At 53.5% G+C, this 19,190-nt stretch overlaps 1 protein-coding gene and 1 long non-coding RNA gene across 8 annotated transcripts; one reads left to right on the top strand and one right to left on the bottom strand.

Annotated features, from left to right (window-relative positions):
- Positions 1-205: 205 nt before the first annotated feature.
- Positions 206-19,182, top strand: THEMIS2 (thymocyte selection associated family member 2). 7 transcript variants are annotated; one of them, XM_077966621.1, is made up of 7 exons: positions 3,806-3,927; positions 7,464-7,604; positions 11,839-12,249; positions 14,143-14,297; positions 14,685-15,218; positions 17,472-17,628; positions 18,044-19,182. In XM_077966621.1, the coding sequence occupies exons 1-7, from the start codon at positions 3,834-3,836 to the stop codon at positions 18,097-18,099; spliced, it is 1,548 nt and encodes a 515-aa protein (XP_077822747.1). In that variant the 5' UTR covers positions 3,806-3,833; the 3' UTR covers positions 18,100-19,182. The 7 variants fall into 7 exon arrangements, with proteins under 7 accessions (XP_077822732.1, XP_077822747.1, XP_077822756.1 ...); XM_077966606.1 differs by lacking the exon at positions 3,806-3,927 and adding an exon at positions 206-423 and having other exon boundaries at positions 14,143-15,218; XM_077966630.1 differs by lacking the exon at positions 14,143-14,297 and having other exon boundaries at positions 11,839-12,158; positions 14,640-15,218.
- LOC144334952 (uncharacterized) lies at positions 3,806-10,374 on the bottom strand. Its single transcript, XR_013405266.1, has 4 exons — positions 10,316-10,374; positions 9,536-9,745; positions 5,766-5,972; positions 3,806-5,533 (listed from the first exon to the last, which is right to left on the bottom strand). It is a non-coding gene; the product is annotated as an uncharacterized LOC144334952 (long non-coding RNA).
- Positions 19,183-19,190: the final 8 nt, after the last annotated feature.

The following is a 19,190-nucleotide window of genomic DNA, read 5'->3' as shown; positions in this document are numbered from 1 at the left end:
TCGACCCTGCTAGCTGCTGGGATGTTTCCCACTGCTTTGGGCGAGCGGGCCACGCCAGTGGGAGTTGAAGTGGATGGCAGGACACTGTAACAACCGCCGGCCGGTGCTGTGTCAGTGTTAGGCCCTTACCTTCCTCTACAGGGGGAGGAAACACGGGAGGAGAGGGAGGACCCCACCTCCTGCCTTGCAAGTTGCTGAAAAACACCAAGTCACGTGACACGCCAGGTACCGGAGTGTGTGGTGCCACGCAGCAGGCCCGGGTCTGACCCCTTCCTGTCACCCTGCTGCTGTGGCCAGCTGCCTCCTGCACTATCCATAGGAGGTCCTGAGCCATCCACCTTCAGACTCCAAAAGCTGACAGAGATGGGCTGCTGAAACGAGGAACTTCTCTTCCCGGTGGCTGGAGGCATCCTCCTCACAGCGGTGGGTGGATGGGGGGACTTCCTTTCTGCCCCTGCCCTGCTGTGGGAACCTGAGCTGCTTTCTCCGCACCATTCAGCTCTTGAGGAGCCAAGGAGAGATCCCCAGGCTGGTGCTCCCAACCTGGGGAAGTGAAAAGGGCTTGGGCCGTGACCACCTGCAGGCTCGGTTCAGATTTTAGTTCCTCCATTACATGGGCAGCCGCAAGGAAGTCAGGTTCCCATTGTCTTATTTCTTCAAATAGAAAGCAGAGTGTTTGGAGAAATAAAGACAATGAGAGCTAGTGTCAGAGGCACAGGAGGTCTTGGGAAAGAACGATATCATGTAATGATCGTAGATACGGGGCACTGGGCATGTTCCCATGTGCCTGGGTTACACTAACATTTTTACCAACACCTGGCTCCTGCCAGCCTTCGTTGTACAGAGGGAGAGGAGACGGCGGCTCAGAGAGGGTATGGAACTTGCCCAAGGTCACACAGCTAAGAAGTAGTGGAGCCAGGGTTTGAGCCCAGCTCTGTCTATCTCCAAAACCCATCCACTACTGAAATTCTAGACATAACTGGGCTGAGCCGAAATCCATCAAACTGCCACAATTTGCTTAAACACCCGGGAAAGAAATGAAGAACTGACATTTTCTCTGGCCTGCAGGAGGAGCCTAGCAGAGCCGGGTTAAAATCCCAGTGTCTCCACTTGGCATGACCTTAGGCAAGACCCTTCACTTTTGTGAAGCCTGAGCCAGGAGGTTGGGGGCTACAGTGAGCTGCGTGCGCACCACTGCACACCAGCCTGGGTGGCAGAATGAGACCGCCCACCCGTCTCCCCCCCAAAAAAAAGAACTAGAAAGAAACACAACAAAATGTTAGTGGTAAGTATTTTGGGTGGTGGGTAAAGACTGCCCGCTTTTAATTTATGAAATGTTCTTTAGTTAGAACGTATTCATTTTATTTTAAACTTTTGTTATTATCTCTGATTAAAAGTCTTCTGTTACTTTTATAGTGACAAAAAAACTAAAGCATTTTGCACAATACCTATATCATCTTATTCAATCCTCACAATCTGCTGAGATATAATTCTTTCTCCTATTTTATTATTTTTTATTTTTTTAGAGACAGGGTCTCACTCTGTTGCCTAGGCTGGGGCTGGAGTACAGTGGCATGATCATAGCTTACTGCAGCCCCTCCTGCCTCAGCCTCCTGAGTAGCTGAGATTGCAGATGCATGCCACCATGCCTAGATATTTTATTTATTTATTTATTTATTTTGAGATGGAGTCTTGCTCTGTTGCCCAGGCTGGAGTAAAGTGGTGTGATTTCAGCTCACTGCAACCTCTGCCCCTCAGGTTCAAGCGAGTCTCCTGCCTCAGCCTCCCAAGTGGCTGGGATTACAGGCATGGACCACCATGCCCGGCTAGTTTTTGTTGTTGTTGTTGTTGTTGTTGTTGTTTTTCAGACGGAGTTTTGCTCTTGTTGCCCAGGCTGGAATGCAATGGTGCGATCTCGGCTCATCACAAACTCCCCATCTCGGGTTCAAGTGATTCTCCTGCCTCAGCCTCCCGAGTAGATGGGATTACAGGCATGTGCCACCACGCCTGGCTACTTTTGTATTTTTAGTAGAGACAGGGTTTCTCCCTGTTGGTGAGGCTGGTCTAGAACTCCCGACCTCAGGTGATCTGCCTGCCTCGGCCTCCCAAAGTGCTGAGATTACTGGTATGAGCCATCGTGCCCAGTAACTTTTTGTATTTTTAGTAGAGACAGGGTTTTGCCATATTGGCCAGGCTGGTCTTGAACTCCTGACCTCAGGAGATCTGCCCGCCTCACCCTCCCAAAGTGTTGGGATTATAGGCGTGAGCCACTGTGCCTGGCCTTATTTTATTTCATTTTTTAAGAGACAGGGTCTTGCTAGGTTGCCCAGGGTGGTCTGCGACTCCTGGTCTCAAGTGATCCTCCTGCCTCGGTCTCCCAAAGTGCTGGGATTACAGGCGTGAACCACCACACCCAGCCTTTTCTCCCTGTTTTTTTGTTTTTGTTTTTGTTTTTTTGAGACGGAGTTTAGCTCTTGTTGCCCAAGCTAGGGTGCAATGGTACAATCTTGGCTCACTGCAACCTCTGCCTCACAGGTTCAAACGATTCTCCTGCTTCAGCCTCCCGAGTAGCTGGGATTAGAGGTGTGTGCCATCACGCCTGGCTAGTTTTTTGTATTGTTGTTGTTGTTGTTGTTTTTGAGACGGAGTCTCGCTCTGTCGCCCAGGCTGGAGTGCAGTGGCCGGATCTCAGCTCACTGCAAGCTCCGCCTCCCAGGTTTGCGCCATTCTCCTGCCTCAGCCTCCCGAGAAGCTGGGACTACAGGCGCCCGCCACCTCGCCCGGCTAGTTTTTTGTATTTTTTAGTAGAGACGGGGTTTCAATGTGTTAGCCAGGATGGTCTCGATCTCCTGACCTCGTGATCCACCCGTCTTGGCCTCCCAAAGTGCTGGGATTACAGGCTTGAGCCTAGGCCTGTTTTTTGTATTTTTAGTAGAAACGGGATTTCACCGTGTTAGCCAGGCTGATCTCAAACTCCTGACCTCAGGTGATCCACCCGCCTTGGCCTCCCAAAGTGTTGGGATTATAGGTGTGAGCCACCGCACCTGGCCCTCTTCTCTCTGTTTTAGAGAGTAGGAAACTGAGGTTCAGACAATCAAAATGATTTACCTAACGTCATATAACGAGCAAGAGGAGACCTGGGATTTGAACCTATGTTGGTCTGACTCCTGAGGGACAGGGAAATGGAAAAGGCTTATCCCGAGCCTGTGGGGTCAGGATAAGTGGTTGGTCCGGCCCCTAAGCAGATTTCTCTTTAGCCTTAGGAAGAATTTTTAACTAGAATTGGCGAGGCCTGGCGCGGTGGCTCACACCTGTGATCCCAGCACTTTGGGAGGCCGAAGTGGGAGGATCACTTGAGTCCACGAGTTTGAGGCCAACGTGGGCAATAATTATCGAAAGAGTTTGGGAGTTCTGGAGAGGTATTGAGTTCCGCTTCACCAGGAGGTTTCCGATAGAGGACCATGGAGTGTCCTGGAGGGACATTCCGGAGCTCTGACACTACATCTCCCTCCTCAAACCCAAAGGGCAGGGGCATGTCCCTCCTATGAGACGCAGAACAAGTCGGGCCGTGTCCCATTTTTCTAACCGGGAGCACTGCTGAGGGGGCGTCTGGGACTTCATCTTCATCATCGCCCCTCCCCCATAGGGTACTGCAGGGGCAGGGGCGGGGCTTCGGCGGGGCGGGGCTTCTGCGGGGTCGCGCTGCAGGGCTCCCGCGGGCTGGCGGGGCGGGGCTTCGGCTTGCGGGGCGGGGTGTCGGTGGGGCGGGGCTGCAGGGCTCCCGGGGATCGCTCGCCGGCCCCTCAGTCTGCGCCCAGAGAGCCGTGGTGACCATGGAGCCGGTTCCGCTGCAGGACTTCGTGCGCGCCCTGGACCCCGAGACCCTCCCGCGCGTGCTGCGGGTCTGCTCGGGGGTCTACTTCGAGGGTGAGCGGGGGCTGGAACCCCTCCGAACACTCCCTCGGTGTGGGGCGGGGGCAGAGACCCCGAGAAGGCGTTAGCAATCTGGGAAAACTGCCGCCGGGTTCAAATCCCGACGCTGCCACTGGCCAAGCTGTGTGATTTGGGGCCACCCTCAACCTCTCTGGACCTCGGCTTTTGCTTTCGTGGAATGGGGACCGCTGACCTGCCCCGCAGGGTGGTGAAAAGTTAGTGGGTTCAGGCGCGGGAGGTGGATGCAGCCGGGCCACTCCGAGGTGGCCTCGCGGTGCGCATGGGACGGAGGTCCGACCGCTGAGACACATTAGGGCGCTGGTGGTCGTGGCTGCGTCTTGATTCTGAAGTGCAGGGTCAGTCTTCCCGTCTGTGGCCTCCCACTCCTCCCCCTGGCCCTCCTCTACACTGCCTTCCTTCAGTCCCTGCGTCCACCTTGGCCCTCTGTTTGACCATGGGCAGTACTTGATTTGATCAACTCTTCAGTTCTCAGCTTAAATGGCCCTTCCTCCCTGAAGCCTTCCCCGCTCTATGCTCCTTGCACGCCCCCGTACATCTGCTGCCTGCCCACAGCGCCCTGGTTCACAGGGATGGGCACGCAGGAGGCGCACAGTCACTAGTCATTGCCTGAAGGAGCAAGAGGTGAGGCACTAACAGACAGTGGAAGGCAGGGGAGGACAGCACAGTGGATGGGTGGTCAGGGCTGTTCTGTGGGGAGGGAGGACCCGTGGGCCACCGAGCAGGGGAGATGGAGGTGGAGGTGAGAGATGCTGTGTGGGGGTGCGGGTTCCTTCCTTAGAGAGCAAACTGAGGCTTGAGGCCTCATCCTGTTTCCTGGCTGCAGGAAAACGCTGTGTCTCACCAGCTTCCAGCAGTGTTTTCGGTCCCAAGTGGGGTCCTAGACCAAGGAAGTCCCACATGGAGGGTCCTGCCCAGGGCCACCACCTCGCAGTGGATCTCTCCAGGTCCTCTTGGGAATCTGGCAGATCTGGGTTCAAATTCTGACTCTACCTCCAGGGGCTTTCTGCAGGCAGGCACCTGGGATCTGTATGCTCTTCCCCCAGCCCAGGACCAAGTGTCTCCGTCCTCCCAGCACCCCTTGCCTGCTGGTGTTACAACACCTGTTTCCTCATCCTGCCTGATACGGGTTGGTGGAAGTGGTGGAAGTCAGAGTGATAATGACTAGAGAAGGCCATGATAGGGTGTGGGTGTGTGGGTGGGGTGGGTGAGTGTAGAGGACAGATGGCCTTGCCAACAGGGGCAGGTGTCTGGCAGGGCACTCGGATGTGGTTGGCTGCGTGGTTAGGAGCACTGGCTCTGGAGGCAAACACCCTGGGTTCAACCTAGGTTTTTTTAAATTTTCTGAGACAGAGTCTGGCTCTGTTGCCCAGGCTGGAGTGCAGTGGCACGATACAGCTCACTGCAGCCTCGACCTCCTGGGCTCAAGTGATCCTCCCACCTCAGCTTCCTGAGAGGCTGGGACCACAGGCATGCACCACCACGTCCAGCTAATTTTTGTATTTTTTGTAAAGATAGGGTTTTGTCATGTTGCCCAGGTTGGTCTCAAACCCCTGGACTCAAGTGATCTGCCTGCCTCAGCCTCCCAAACTGTTGGGATTATGGGCATGAGCCACCACATCAGGCCCTGTTTTTTGTTTAATAGAACATAGGTTGTGTGTGATAGCTCATACTTGTAATCTCAACACTTTGGGAGGCCGAGGTGGGAGGATTGCTTGAGCCTAGGAGTTGGAGATCAGTCCTGGCAACATGGTGAGACCCCATGTCTACAAAAAATTTTAAAATAAAAAATTGCAGGGTGTGGTGGCTCATGCCTGTAATCCCAGGACTTTGGAAGGCTGAGGCAGGAGGATCACTTGAGCTCAGAGGTTCAAGACCAACCTGGGTAACATAGTGAGACTGTGTCTGTACACAAAATAAAAAAATTAGTCAGGTGTGATGGCACATGCCTGTAGTCTCAGCTACTCGGGAGGCTGAGGTGGGAAGATTGCTTGAGCCTGGGAGGTTGAGGCTGCAATCAACTGTGATTGCACCACTGCACTCCAGTCTGGGCGACAGTGAGATTCTGTCTCAAAAAAAAGGACGAGGCCTGTGTTGCCCAGGCTGGTCTTGAACTCCTGTCCTCAAGCAGTCCTCCCACTTTAGCCTCCCAAAGTGTTGGGATTACAAGCATGAGCCACCGCACCCAGCCATAACTTCTAGTTCTGCCTCCTATTACCTGATCATCATGTACAACCTACTCAACCCCTGCGAGGCTGTTTCTTTTTCTTTTTCTTTTTTGAGATGGTGTCTCCCTCTGTCACCCAGGCTGGAGTGCAGTAGCCTGATTTCAGCTCACTGCAACCTCTGCCTCCTGGGTTTAAGCAATTCTCCTGCCTCAGCCTCCCGAGTAGCTGGGATTACAGGCGCCCGCCACCACGCCGGGCTAATTTTTGTATTTTTAGTAGAGACGGGGTTTCACCATGTTGGCAAGGCTGGTCTCGAACTCCTGACCTCAGGTGATTCACCCGCCTTGGCCTCCCAAAGTGTTGGGATTACAGGCGTGAGCCACCACGCCCAGCCAGCCGTTTCATCATGTAGGAAATTGAAACTGCCTGTCTCCGCAAGAGCGGTCATGGGTCTTAAATACAGTGACGCATCAGTAGCCCTTGGCGTGGTGCTGGGTATCTGTAGCACCACAGTTGCTGTTCTCAGCAGTCTGGAAGGCCAACGCCCTGACATTGTAAACGCACTGTGATTTATGACCAGGGGGTGTTTTCCTGGGGGTACATGGGGAGGTTTTCATCAGTTTCTCAGGACTGATGTTGGGGCTGCCCTGTGGGTGGGGCTGGGGTCAGGTGGCCTCAAGGTCCTGCCACATAGTCTGTTGTCCTCCATTAGCTGGACGGAGAGACTGCACTCCGTGTACGCAGGAGAGAGCTTTATTGAGCACCTTCTGTGTTCTCGACACCACTTACACACTTTAAACCACGAAAGCAGAGCTTTGCCCACTAGCCTCACTCTGTCAGTGTCCCTCTATTTTCCAGGGTGCTTGGAGGGCTGGGTGCCGGCTCTGGGCCCCGGTAATCTCCAGGGAGCCACTGACCCCTCTCTGAGCCTGATTTTTTAGCTGTACACTAAGGGAATCCCAACTCCCTCAGGCTCAGAGAGGGTGATTCACTGAGTTGTTTATCGATTTGTGGACTTAACACATACTCAGAGGCCAAGCCCTGTGCTGGCTGCAGTGATGTTGAGACAGATCAGCCCTGCCTGGGAACTCAGTGAAGGAGGCACAGGGGTGAAAAAGGCCAGAGAAGTGTGCCACAGTGGGGCGTACCGATGCTAGGAGGGGCAAGAACAGCTGAGGATGAGTGAACCTGTGGGAATGAGGCAGGAACGACAGAGCAGGGCATGCCAGGCAGCAGGCACCATGTGCAAAGGCATGGCAGAGCACAGCTTCTTGGGCCCCGGGTCACAGGCTGCCCAGCGCTTGGCCCTTGTCCAGCGGGGAAACGGAGTCCCTGTCTCCACAGGCTCCATCTATGAGATCTCTGGGAATGAGTGCTGCCTCTCCACAGGGGACCTGATCAAGGTCACCCAGGTTCGCCTCCAGAAGGTGGTCTGTGAGAACCCGAGGACCAGCCAGACCATGGAGCTCCCCTGCAACTTCCAGGGTAAGGTGGGCACCTCTGCCTCCCCACGTGCCCCGGCACCCTCCTGGCACATCTGCCAGCTGCTCGTGGGCTTGCCACGTCCAGCAGTCGCTCCTTCCCCTCTGGGTTTGCTCCCAAGGCCCTCATATCCACCACAACCCAGCCTCAAGGGTGGGGATGCCCTCAGAGGGTCTACAATGCCCTGGACTCAGAGAGGTTGCGCCCTCTCCCTCTCGGTCTCTGGTCACACCTGCCTGTGTTCCAAGCCCTGTCCAGGTGCCTGTCTCTGTGTTCACTCACACATTCACTCCCCAAACATTTGCAGACACCCATGTGTGCCAAGCTTTGTGTGGGGGGCTGTGGGTGTGGGACTCAGGATGAACCAGGTGCCACCCTCTCCAGTGGAGAGCTTCCGGGATGACAGTGAGAGGAGGGCAACAGTAAAAGGAGGCATAAGCTTTAGAGAGGGATCTGAGCAAGAGTAACCTGCCTCAGGGTCTGTGAGGGCTTCCTGGAGGAGGTGGCATATGAACCAGAAGAAAGATCCCAGCCACAGGGAGTAGCACGTGCACATTTGGTGCTCAGGAGACCCCAAGGAGCTCAATTATTATTATTTATTTTTATTTTTTGGAGATGGAGTCTCGCTCTGTCACCCAAGCTGGAATGCAGTGGCGTGATCTGGGCTCACTGCAAGCTCCGCCTTCTGGGTTCACGTCATTCTCCTGGATCAGTCTCCTGAGTAGCTGGGACTACAGGCGCCTGCCACGATGCCCAGCTAATTTTTTTTTTTTGTATTTTTAGTAGAGACAGGGTTTCACCATGTTAACCAGGACTGTCTCGATCTCCTGACCTTGTGATCTGCCCGTCTCAGCCTCCCAAAGTGCTGGGATTACAGGCGTGAGCCACTGCGCCTGGCCAGAGCTCAATTATTTTAAGAGGCAAGTAGTGTGGTGGGCCATGGCATGGACCCTGAAGCCAGCGGCCTGGAATTGAATCCCAGTGGCCTTGGGCAAGCTAGGCAAGTTCCTGGGACCTCTCCGGGCCTCAGTTTCCTCTTCTGTAATGAGGGTGATTAGGCTTGATATGAGGATGAAATGAGCTGATATGTATGCAGCACTTAGAAAGGGGCCTGGGACAGGCTGGGTACGGTGACTGGTGGCTCATGCCTGTAATCCCAGCTGTTTGGGAGGCTGAGGCAGGTGGATCACCTGATGTCAGGAGTTCAAGACCAGCCCGGCCAACATGGTGAAACTCTGTCTCTGCTAAAAATACAAAAATTAACTAGGTATGGTGGGGGGCACCTATAATCCCAGCTATTCAGGAGGCTGAGGCACGAGAATCACTTGAACCTGGGAGGTGGAGGTTGCAGCCTGGGCAATAAGGCGAGATTCCGTCTCAAAAAAAAAAAAAAAAAAAAAGTGGGGGGGGGGCACCTGGTACAAAGCAGGCACACTCTGAGGACTGGCTGTTATGTGACTGCCTGCCCGACACCGGAGAGTGTGGCTTCTGGGTTAGGGGCACGTTGTGTGGGGAGCCGCAGGAGCCACACCACCTGGGGGCTATGTGGTGTGCTGACACTGTTCTTTATTTTGAAGGCACTGAAGAGCCAATGAGGTTTTTTTGTTTCTTGTTTTTAGTAGAGACAGGGTCTTGCTATGTTCTCCAGCCTGGTCTCAAACTCTTAGGTTCATGCGATCCTCCTGCCTCGACCTCCCAAAGTGTTGGGATTACAGGTGTGAGTCACCATGTCCGGCCCCAATGATGTTTTTAATATGGAAGTGATGTATTTTATATTTTGAGTTTTTTTTTCTTTTTCTTTTGAAATAATTTTAAACTTACAGACCTAGAATTTGCTAGAACTCCTGTACATCCTTTATCCAGATTCATTAATTTTTTTTTTTGAGACAGAGTCTTGTTCTGTCACCTAGGCTGGAGTGCAGTGGTGCAATCACGGCTCACTGAAACCTCTGCCTCCCTGGCTCAAGCGATCCTCCCACTTCAGCTTCCTGAGTAGCTGGGATTATAGGCCTGGGCCACCACGCTCAGCCAATTTTTTGTTTGCATTTTTATTTTTTTGAGACTTGCTCTGTTGCCCAGGCTGGAGTGCAGTGGCATGATCTAAGCTCACTGCAACCTCCATCTCCTGGGCTCAAGCAATCCTCCTGCCTCAGCCTCCCAAGTAGCTGGGACTACAGGTCTGTGCTGCTGTGCCCAGCTCATTTTGTTGTTGTTGTTGTTGTTTGTGTTTTTTTTTTGAGATGGAGTCTCGCTGTGTCACCCAGGCTGGAGTGCCGTGGCATGATCTCGGCTCACTGCAACCTCCACCTTCCAAGTTCAAGCAATTCTCCTGCCTCAGCCTCCCGAGTAGCTGGGATTACAGGCATGCGCCACCACACCCAGCTCATTGTTTTGTATTTTTAGAGACAGGGTTTCACCATATTGGCCAGGCTGGTCTCAATTCCTGACCTTGTGATCCGCCCGCCTTGGCCTCCTAAAGTGCTGGGATTACAGGCTGGGTGCGGTGGCTCATGCCTGTAATCCCAGCACTTTGGGAGGCCAAGACGGGCGGATCACGAGGTCAGGAGATCGAGATGTCTCTACTAAAAATACAAAAAATTGGCCGGGCGTGGTGGCGGGCGCCTGTGGTCCCAGCTGCTTGGGAGGCTGAGGCAGGAGAATGGCGTGAACCCGGGAGGCGGAACTTGCAGTGAGCTGAGATCACGCCACTGCACTCCAGCCTGGGCAACGGAGTGAGACGCTGTCTCAAAAAAAAAAAAAAAAAAAAAAAAAATGGTGCTGGGATTACAGGTGTGAGCCAGGGCGCCCGGCATTTTTTTTCGTATTTTTGGTAGAGACAGTTTCACCATATTCCCTAGGGTGGTCTCCAACTCCTGAGCTCAAGCAATCTGCCCGCCTCAGCCTCCCAAGTGCTGGGATTACTGGTGTGAGCCAACGTGCCTGGCCAATTTTTAAATTTTTTGTAGAGATGAGGTCTCATTATATTGCCCAAGCTGGTCTGGAACTCCTGGGTTCAAGCAGTTCTCCTGCCTCAGCCTCCCAACGTGTTGGGATCATAGGTGTGAGCCAGTGTACCTGGCCAAAAACAGCCTCAGGTTTCCTTTTTTCTCCATCAAGTGTTAAACATTTGTTACATGTGTTTCTCTCTCTCCACACATACACACACACATATGAACATATTACTATATGTGTATATATGGATATGTTTTTTCTGAACCATTTAAGAGCAAATTGCAGACATGATCCCTTTTACATCTATATATTACCCCTAAGTATTATAGTATCTCCCCAAAACAAGGACATTCATTCACATGGTTCAATGATCAAATTCAGGAAATTTAATTTTGGTACAGTACTACTGCCTAATCCACAGTCTATATTTGAATTCCAGCAACTATCCTCATAATATGCTTTATAGCAGTTTTTCCCCTCAATCCAGAGTCTAGTCCTAGATCACACATCATATTCAATTGTCCTGTTTCTTCATTCTCCTTCAGACTGGAGCAGTTCCTCTGCCTTTGTCTTGACGTTGACATTTTGAAGCATTTAGACCGGTACTTGTGTAGAATATCTCTCAGTCCTGGCTTGTGCGGTGTTTCCTCGATTAGCTTCAGGTTGTAGGTTTGGGGCAGGAAAAACCTGCTTCCCCAAAGAGGTATCATGTCCGGAAGCGAGGTGTTTAGGCCAGCTGGTGGTGGAATGGGTGGGGGCTGGAGGAAGGGAGTGAGGGGCAGTTGGGCAGTCAGTAGTGGCAGCCAGGATGCAGGGGGTACAGTGGGTGGTCTGAGGTGGCTCTGGCCAGCAGCTCCTGGGATGTTAGTTTGGGAGAGAGGGATGGTAGGTTTTGGATGCGTGAGATCGGAGCTATGGGGAGGCCTCTGGAGGAAAGGCTAAGATGGCAGTTAGAGGCAGGTGTGGTCACGAGCTAGGAGAGTGTGGAAGTCTAGTGTGTCTGTCAGGGAATGTGTCCCTCTTCCATTCTCTGTGTCTCTGGTGACAAGTCTCTCTCGGTCCCTACTTCCTGTCTCTCCCTGTCCCTTCATGCACCGCCACTTTCTGCCCTGTGTCCCTCAGCCCTGCAGCCCAGATGTCCAGATGCAAATCCCTCATTGACACCTGTTCCCGGGGGATTCTGGCTGGGTCATCTGCAGGGCCAGACTGGGGTCCGGACTTGGCAAGGGCCTGCCCCACTCTGACACCCCACAATGACCCACCTGCTCTCTGCTGTCCCCCACAGGCTACTTCACTCCCCTCAACACCCCACAGAGCTACGAAACCCTGGAGGAGCTGGTCTCTGCCACAACTCAGAGCTCCAAGCAGCTGCCCACTTGCTTCATGTCGACCCACAGGATTGTCACAGAGGGCAGGGTGGTGACTGAGGACCAGCTCCTCATGCTTGAGGCTGTGGTGATGCACCTCGGGATCCGCTGTGCCCGCTGTGTCGTGGGCTTGGAGGGTCAACAGGTCATCCTGCACCTGCCCCTATCCCAGAAGGGGCCCTTCCGGAAATGGGAGCCCAGTGCCCCTCGAACTCTGCTCCAGGTCCTACAGGATCCAGCCTTGAAGGACCTCGTCCTCACCTGCCCCACCCTGCCCTGGCATTCCCTGATCCTGCGGCCCCAGTATGAGATCCAAGCCATCATGCACAGTGAGTTGTCTGGGCAGGTGGATGGGGGCTGCTGGGGGAGAGAAAGAGGGGTGCCCCCGGGAGCTGCTCTGATGGAAGACACCCCCACCCCATCCCTGAGGATCAGCTGGAACTTCAGGTTGCTTCCTCTGTATTACACTGAAGTTATTCTTTTTTTTTGAGATGGAGTTTCGTTCTTGTTGCCCAAGCTGGAGTGCAATGGTGCGATCTCGGCTCACCGCAACCTCTGCCTCCCCGGTTCAAGTGATTCTCCTGACTCAGCCTCCCGAGTAGCTGGGATTACAGGCATGCACCACCACACCCAGCTAATTTTTTGTATTTTTAGTAGAAACGGAGTGTCACCATGTTAGCTGGTCTCGAACTCCTGACCTCAGGTGATCCACCCGCCTCGGCCTCCCAAAGTGCTGGGATTACAGGTGTGTGCCACTGTGCCTGGCCAGTTATTCTTATTGATGCTCAAATTATCTCTGGGGGGCCAGGCGCAGTGGCTCACGCATGTAATACCAGCACTTTGGAGGATCGCTTGATCTCAGGTGTTCCAGACCAGACTAGGCAACATAGCAAGATCCCCATCTCTACAAAGAATTTTTTTTTTTTTTTTTTTTTGAGACGGAGTCTGGCTCTGTCGCCCAGGCTGGAGTACAGTGGCGCGATCTCGGCTCACTGCAAGCTCCGCCTCCTGGGTTCACGCCATTCTCCTGCCTCAGCCTCCCGAGTAGCTGGGACTACAGGCGCCCACAACCGCGCCCGGCTAATTTTTTTTTTTTTTTTGTATTTTTAGTAGAGACGGGGTTTCACCGTGGTCTCGATCTCCTGACCTTGTGATCCGCCCGCCTCGGCCTCCCAAAGTGCTGGGATTACAGGCGTGAGCCACCGCGCCCGGCCTACAAAGAATTTTTTAAAAAATTAGCTAGGCATAGTGTTTGTAGTAGTAGCTACTCGGGAGGCTGAGGCAAGAGGATCACTTGAGCCCAAGAGTTCAAGGTTGTGGTGAGCTATGATCACACTGCTGCACTCCAGCCTGGGCAACAGGGCGAGACCTCATCTCTTTCATTTTTTTCTGAAGCAGAATCTTGCTGTCACCCAGGCTGGAGTACAATGGTTGATCTCAGCTCACTGCAACCTCCATCTCCTGGGTTCAGGCGATTCTCCTGCCTCAGCCTCCCTACTAGCTGGGATTATAGGCGCCTGCCACCAGGCCAAGATAATTTTTTTGTATTTTTAGTAGAGACAGGGTTTCGCCATATTGGCCAGGCTGGTCTGGAACTCCTGACCTCAGGTGATCCGCCCACCTCGGCCTCCCAAAGTGCCAGGATTACAGGCGTGAGCTACCGAGCACAGCCTAAAAATAATAATTTTAAAATTTGTTTTTATTTTTTCTTAATACTTGGAGGAAGAAAAAATAAAAATAAAAATTTTTTAAAAAAGGATGGGCCAGCCGGGCGCGGTGGCTCAAGCCTGTAATCCCAGCACTTTGGGAGGCCGAGACGGGCGGATCACGAGGTCAGGAGATTGAGACCATCCTGGCTAACACGGTGAAACCCCGTCTCTACTAAAAAATACAAAAAACTAGCCGGGCGAGGTGGCGGGCGTCTGTGTTCCCAGCTACTCGGGAGGCTGAGGTGGGAGAATTGCTTGCATCTGGGAGGCGGAGGTTGCAGTGAGCCGAGATCGTGTCATCGCACTCCAGCCCATGCGACAAGAGTGAAACTCCAGATCGAGCGAAACTCCATCTCAAAAAAAACCACAAATAAATAAAATAAATAAATGAATAAAAAGAAAGAAAAGGCGGCAGTGGGAAGGAGGCCAGCCGGCCCAGCCGATGCTCTATGCCTGGGGTGGGGGCCACTCCTGGGGTGGCATGCAGTGCCACTGAGCTGCCCCTCTCCACAGTGCGCAGGACCATTGTCAAGATCCCTTCCACCCTGGAGGTCGACGTGGAGGACGTCACCGCCTCCTCCCAGCATGTCCACTTCATCAAACCGCTGCTGCTGAGCGAGGTCCTGGCCCGGCAAGGCCCTTTCCCCCTGTCCACGGAGATCCTGGAGGTTCCTGAGCGCCGTCCCATCTTCCTCAGCCCGTGGCTGGGCTCCTTGCAGAAAGGCCAGAGGCTTTGCATCTATGGCCTAGCCTCACCACCCTGGCGGGTCCTGGCCTCAAGCAAGGGCCGCAAGGTGCCCAGGCACTTCCTGGTGTCAGGGGCCTACCAGGGCAAGCTGCGGCGGCGGCCAAGGGAGTTCCCCACGGCCTATGACCTCCTAGGTGCTTTCCAGCCAGGCCAGCCACTCCGGGTGGTGGCCACTAAGGACTGTGAGGGTGAGAGGGAGGAGAATCCCGAGTTCACGTCCCTGGCTGTGGGTGACCGGCTGGAGGTGCTGGGGGCTGGCCAGGCCCATGGGGCCCAGGGCAATGACCTGGACGTCTTGGTTTGCCAGCGGCTGAGTGACCAGGCTGGGGAGGATGAGGAGGAAGAGTGTGAAGAGGAGGCAGAGAGCCCAGAGCGGGTCCTGCTGCCCCTCCACTTCCCTGGCAGCTTCGTGGAGGAGATGAGTGACAGTCGGCGCTACAGCCTGGCGGATCTGACTGCCCAGTTCTCGCTGCCTTGTGAGGTCAAGGTGGTAGCCAAGGACAGCAGCCATCCCACTGACCCTCTGACCTCCTTCCTGGGCCTGCGGCTGGAGGAGAAGATCACAGAGCCATTCTTGGTGGTAAGCCTGGACTCTGAGCCTGGGATGTGCTTTGAGATCCCTCCCCGGTGGCTGGACCTGACTGTCGTGGAGGCCAAGGGGCAGCCAGACTGGCCAGAGGGGTCTCTCCCCATGGCCACAGTGGAGGAGCTGACAGACACCTTCTATTATCGTCTTCGGAAGTTACCAGCCTGTGAGATCCAAGCCCCCCCACCCAGGCCCCCTAAAAGTCAGGGCCTCAGCAAGCAGAGGAGACACAGCACCCAGGAGGGAGGCGTCAAGGTACCAGTATAATCCCAGAGGGCAGGGAGGGGTCACCTATTGGGATCACTGCTTCTTTGTCACATCTGTCATGTTTCTCTTGCAAATGTGTAAACTTGTAGTTTATAAACTTGCACACTTTGCACCCATTATTCTCATTCCACCTCACAATTAATCCCGAGGTTGGCGTGATTATCAGTATCTTACGATTGAGAAAACGAGGACTCGGAGACCCTGAGACTCGACCAGCGTCCCTGTTAATAAGTGGGAGGACTGAACTTGGCCATGGACAGTCCACTCCAAGTTCATGGTGCTTTCCTCTCTCCACTACTGCTGCCTTCACTTCCTAGTTCGAGCCTCATCATTTTTCTCCTAAACTGCTTCAGCAGCCTCTGAAAGCTGTCAGAAAGGCCTTCTAACTCCTTTCTTAGTCACTGATGGGCCACAGCTCCATCTTCTGGAACCTTCTGTGGCTGCCTATCATCGTGGGATGATGCAAACCCCTTAACATGGCATCCAGGGTCCTTTATAAGCTGACTTGTCGCACCGCCGCTGACCCATCTTCCTCCACCCACTCTGCTGTCCACGCTCCAGCGAGAGACGTGCCCGCAGCTCCCCCATGGCACTGGGACTGCTGCTTCCCAGCCCCACACCCGGGCCTTCTGCCAACAGTGTTCTTCCCCCTCTAGGCTCACAGGCAAGGCAGGACTCGATTTCCCACTCAGCAGCGGTGGTCCTGCCTCCTCTTCTGTACTCCCACTGCATGCTCTGCATAGCTCAGAACACACTTTTACTGAGTCCTACCTGAGTCTCTGACTGGAAAGAGTTCTGTGGGGGCAGGGACCTTCCCTGCTCCAAGGCCAGAGAGTACCTGCTAAACGGGCCAAAGAGAATCACAGATGAGCGGGAAAGAGCCAGGCATGGGGCCAGAAAGACCAAGTTTATATTCCGGTTCCCTTACTCTGTGCCTGTGCTGGGTACTCCTCTGAGCGTCCTTTTTCTCGCCAGTAGACCGGTGATAGATATCCTCTGCAGCTGCTGTTGTGCTAGCTGCTTTCTGTGACTTGCTTACTCTGTGGCAGGCCCCTGATACGCTTTGTCCCAACCAATTCTCACAGTGCTTCTGAGTTACACACCGGTGTCTTGCTTCACAGTTGAGAAGGTGAGAGGCACAGAGAGGTAAAGTAGTTTACCTGAAATCACACAGCCAGCAAGTGGCAGGGCCAGGGCTTGCAGTTAGGTCTGACCACACAGCCTGAGCTTCTAACTACTGTGGTCTGCTGAGAACGGGAGGGGATGAGACAGATCAAAATCCTTTACTATCACCAGCTCTTGTTTTGGGATCTTGGGTGACTGTATTTAGTCATGTGTGGTAGGCAGCAGGTGGCAGTGGAAGTTACAAGATGACTCCTGAGTGGTCTCAGCCCCAGAAGAGGCTTTTATCTGTGGGGTGAGCATGGGAAGTCATTTTCTGACAATGGCTGGACTGAGACATCCGAAACACAGGCCTTGTGCCAGTGCTGAAAAGTGTACTTTCCAAAACCCACAGACCTCAGCCCGCGTCTTGGCTCCCGATGGAGGGACTCTGGGCCCGGTCACTGCTGTCACCCTGGAACAACTTTTCCCCTTTGTGTGTCGAAATCTTGGTGCTGATCAGGGAGCTGTGCCACACGCTCTGTAAAGCATGGTGTGGCGCCAAGACCGCTGCCTTTACAGGTCACAGGCGTGGCCCTGGGTCCAAACCTTGGCCCTGCTGTGGATCCCCGTGTGACCTTTGACAAGGCACACTTTCTCTCCTACATAAACTGGGAATTGAAACCAGAGGGTGACTTGAGGATGAAAGGGCAGACGTCACGTAGCATCTGGCACATGGGGGAGCGCAGTGGCAGTAGTCTTCCTTCTGGGCCTCCTCAGCTCAGGCGCCGTCATGAGGCTTTGCGGCTGCTTTCTTAAGGTATCCCCACTTTGCTTTTTTCCCCTTCAGCAAGAGAATTAAAGGACATTGACCGAATTCCTAAGTGGGGAATCCCAGGAACACCCTGTCTCCAGCCCCCAACCCTATCCTCATTTTCTACCCTGATCCCTTTCTCCCTTGCCAGAGAATATTTCACATGCGTGTAGCAAAAACACCAGGGGTCTCGAGAGGTCATAGCCTGAAAAGGAAGTAGAGAGAGAAGCAGAGGAAGTGACACTTTTAACGTAAATGACCGTTTTTTGTAGACTCTGCTTCCCCATTTCTTGAGACCCTGCTGATTTCTGCTTTTTCCCCCAAAGTCTTCTCAAGTCTTAGGATTGCAGCAACACGCTCTGCTGCCCAAACCCAAGGTGAAGACCTTGCCAAAGTTCACCAAGGATGGCTCCAGTACGTACAGGAAGATTCCTGCCCACAGGAAGGGCCACAGGCCCGCTAAGCCCCAAAGGCAGGATCCAGGTGAGTCCCTGTGGGCGCTGCTCACCCTTGTCCTTGTGTCTCCCCTCCCTACCTTGCTGCTTCCTTTACCTCTGATGGCCCTGCCTGGGGACAGACCCTTCTATGGTCCCAGTTTGATGGACAGGCCTCTATGGGGTGGGCTCGGGTAGAAAGGTTCCTACTGTCTTTCCCATGGGCTCTAGGGCTTTGGCAAGGAAAATGAGTTCAGTCCCCAACAGACTACCCTCCCTGCGGCATACAAGAAAATGAAAGGGTTGCAAAGTGTTGAGACAGAACAAATTGTGGTTTCTAGGCTAGCAAAGACCGCAGAGCATTCAGGCCAACTCTTACCCTGAACAGCTGAGGAAACTGCCCTACAGAAGGGAAGGAACTTGCCTAATGCTAAAGATCCTCATTGACTCGGACTCTTTTGCAGATGATGATGAACATGATTATGAAGAAATAGTTGAGCACTTTCAGAAAACCATCTAAGTGCTGGAGGAACCATGCTTCCTAACTGCTGCTTCTCAGGGAATCCGACGGCAGCCAACCGTTTTCAGCCTCTAAAAGACCTCGGGCAAGGTCTCACAGAAACTGAGCTGCAGACGGACGGGGAGTAGCTTTGTGGAAACAGATTTGATGGACACTGCACCAGCTTCCTTCAGGTTCTAGATTCTTGCTACTTAGGGCGGGCTGGTTTGGACCTAACATCTCCCACGTGACTCCCTCAGTCTCAGAGCCTTGGGATGCAGAGCAGCCAGCAGGGTTCCTCTCAATCCTGCAACCCCAGCTGTCCCACCGGTGGGTGCAGAGGGGAATCCGAGGCCATCAACCTTGGTGATAGCAGCTCCGTGCCAATGCCTCTCAGTGAAAGGGATTCCATCCTGATCACACTGCATGGGAGATTTTGTCAACATCTGCCACCCCCACTTTCACCCCCAAACTCTAAGCCCCCGGGAGGCCCGGACTGTCTTCCTCCTCTCTGTAGCACCTAGCCTGGTAGATCTGCACGTAGTAAACAGGGGTCTATGGATTAATGTGAGAACTTGGCTTCAAGAGCACAATCTTAGGACCTTGGGCCCCAAAAGCTGGTGGTGAAATGAGAGGAGCCAATTTAAGAAGAACTTTATGGAGACCTGAGGCTACAGAAAACTGGCAGGTTTCATCAGGTGGTTAAAGTCGTCAAAGTTGTAAGTGACTATCCAAGATTATTTCATTTTAAAACTATAGAATAGGCCGGGCGCGGTGGCTCAAGCCTGTAATCCCAGCACTTTGGGAGGCCGAGACGGGTGGATCACGAGGTCAGGAGATCGAGACCATCCTGGCTAACACGGTGAAACCCCGTCTCTACTAAAAAATACAAAAAACTAGCCGGGCGAGGTGGCGGGCGCCTGTAGTCCCAGCTACTCGGGAGGCTGAGGCAGGAGAATGGCGTGAACCTGGGAGGCGGAGCTTGCAGTGAGCTGAGATCCGGCCACTGCACTCCAGCCTGGGGACAGAGTGAGGCTCCGTCTCAAAAAAAACAAAAAAACAAAAAACTATAGAATAAAAATGACACCTGAGCTTCTATACAAATGAGAATG

The sequence above is a fragment of the Macaca mulatta genome, chromosome 1 (assembly GCF_049350105.2).
Source record: "Macaca mulatta isolate MMU2019108-1 chromosome 1, T2T-MMU8v2.0, whole genome shotgun sequence".
Lineage (NCBI taxonomy): Eukaryota > Metazoa > Chordata > Mammalia > Primates > Cercopithecidae > Macaca > Macaca mulatta.
Note: the sequence above shows the minus strand (reverse complement) of the source record. Positions and strands in the feature narration are given on the sequence as shown.

What these genes read in the sequence shown, in the direction of transcription:
- THEMIS2 (XM_001112611.5), top strand. Translation starts at nt 3,834, where the DNA reads ATGGAGCCGGTTCCGCTGCAGGACTTCGTGCGCGCCCTGGACCCCGAG. An exon ending in GATCCAAGCCATCATGCACA is followed by an intron (nt 12,250 to 14,142) that starts GTGAGTTGTCTG and finishes CCCTCTCCACAG; the next exon opens with TGCGCAGGACCATTGTCAAG. An exon ending in CCCAGGAGGGAGGCGTCAAG is followed by an intron (nt 15,219 to 17,471) that starts GTACCAGTATAA and finishes TTTCCCCCAAAG; the next exon opens with TCTTCTCAAGTCTTAGGATT.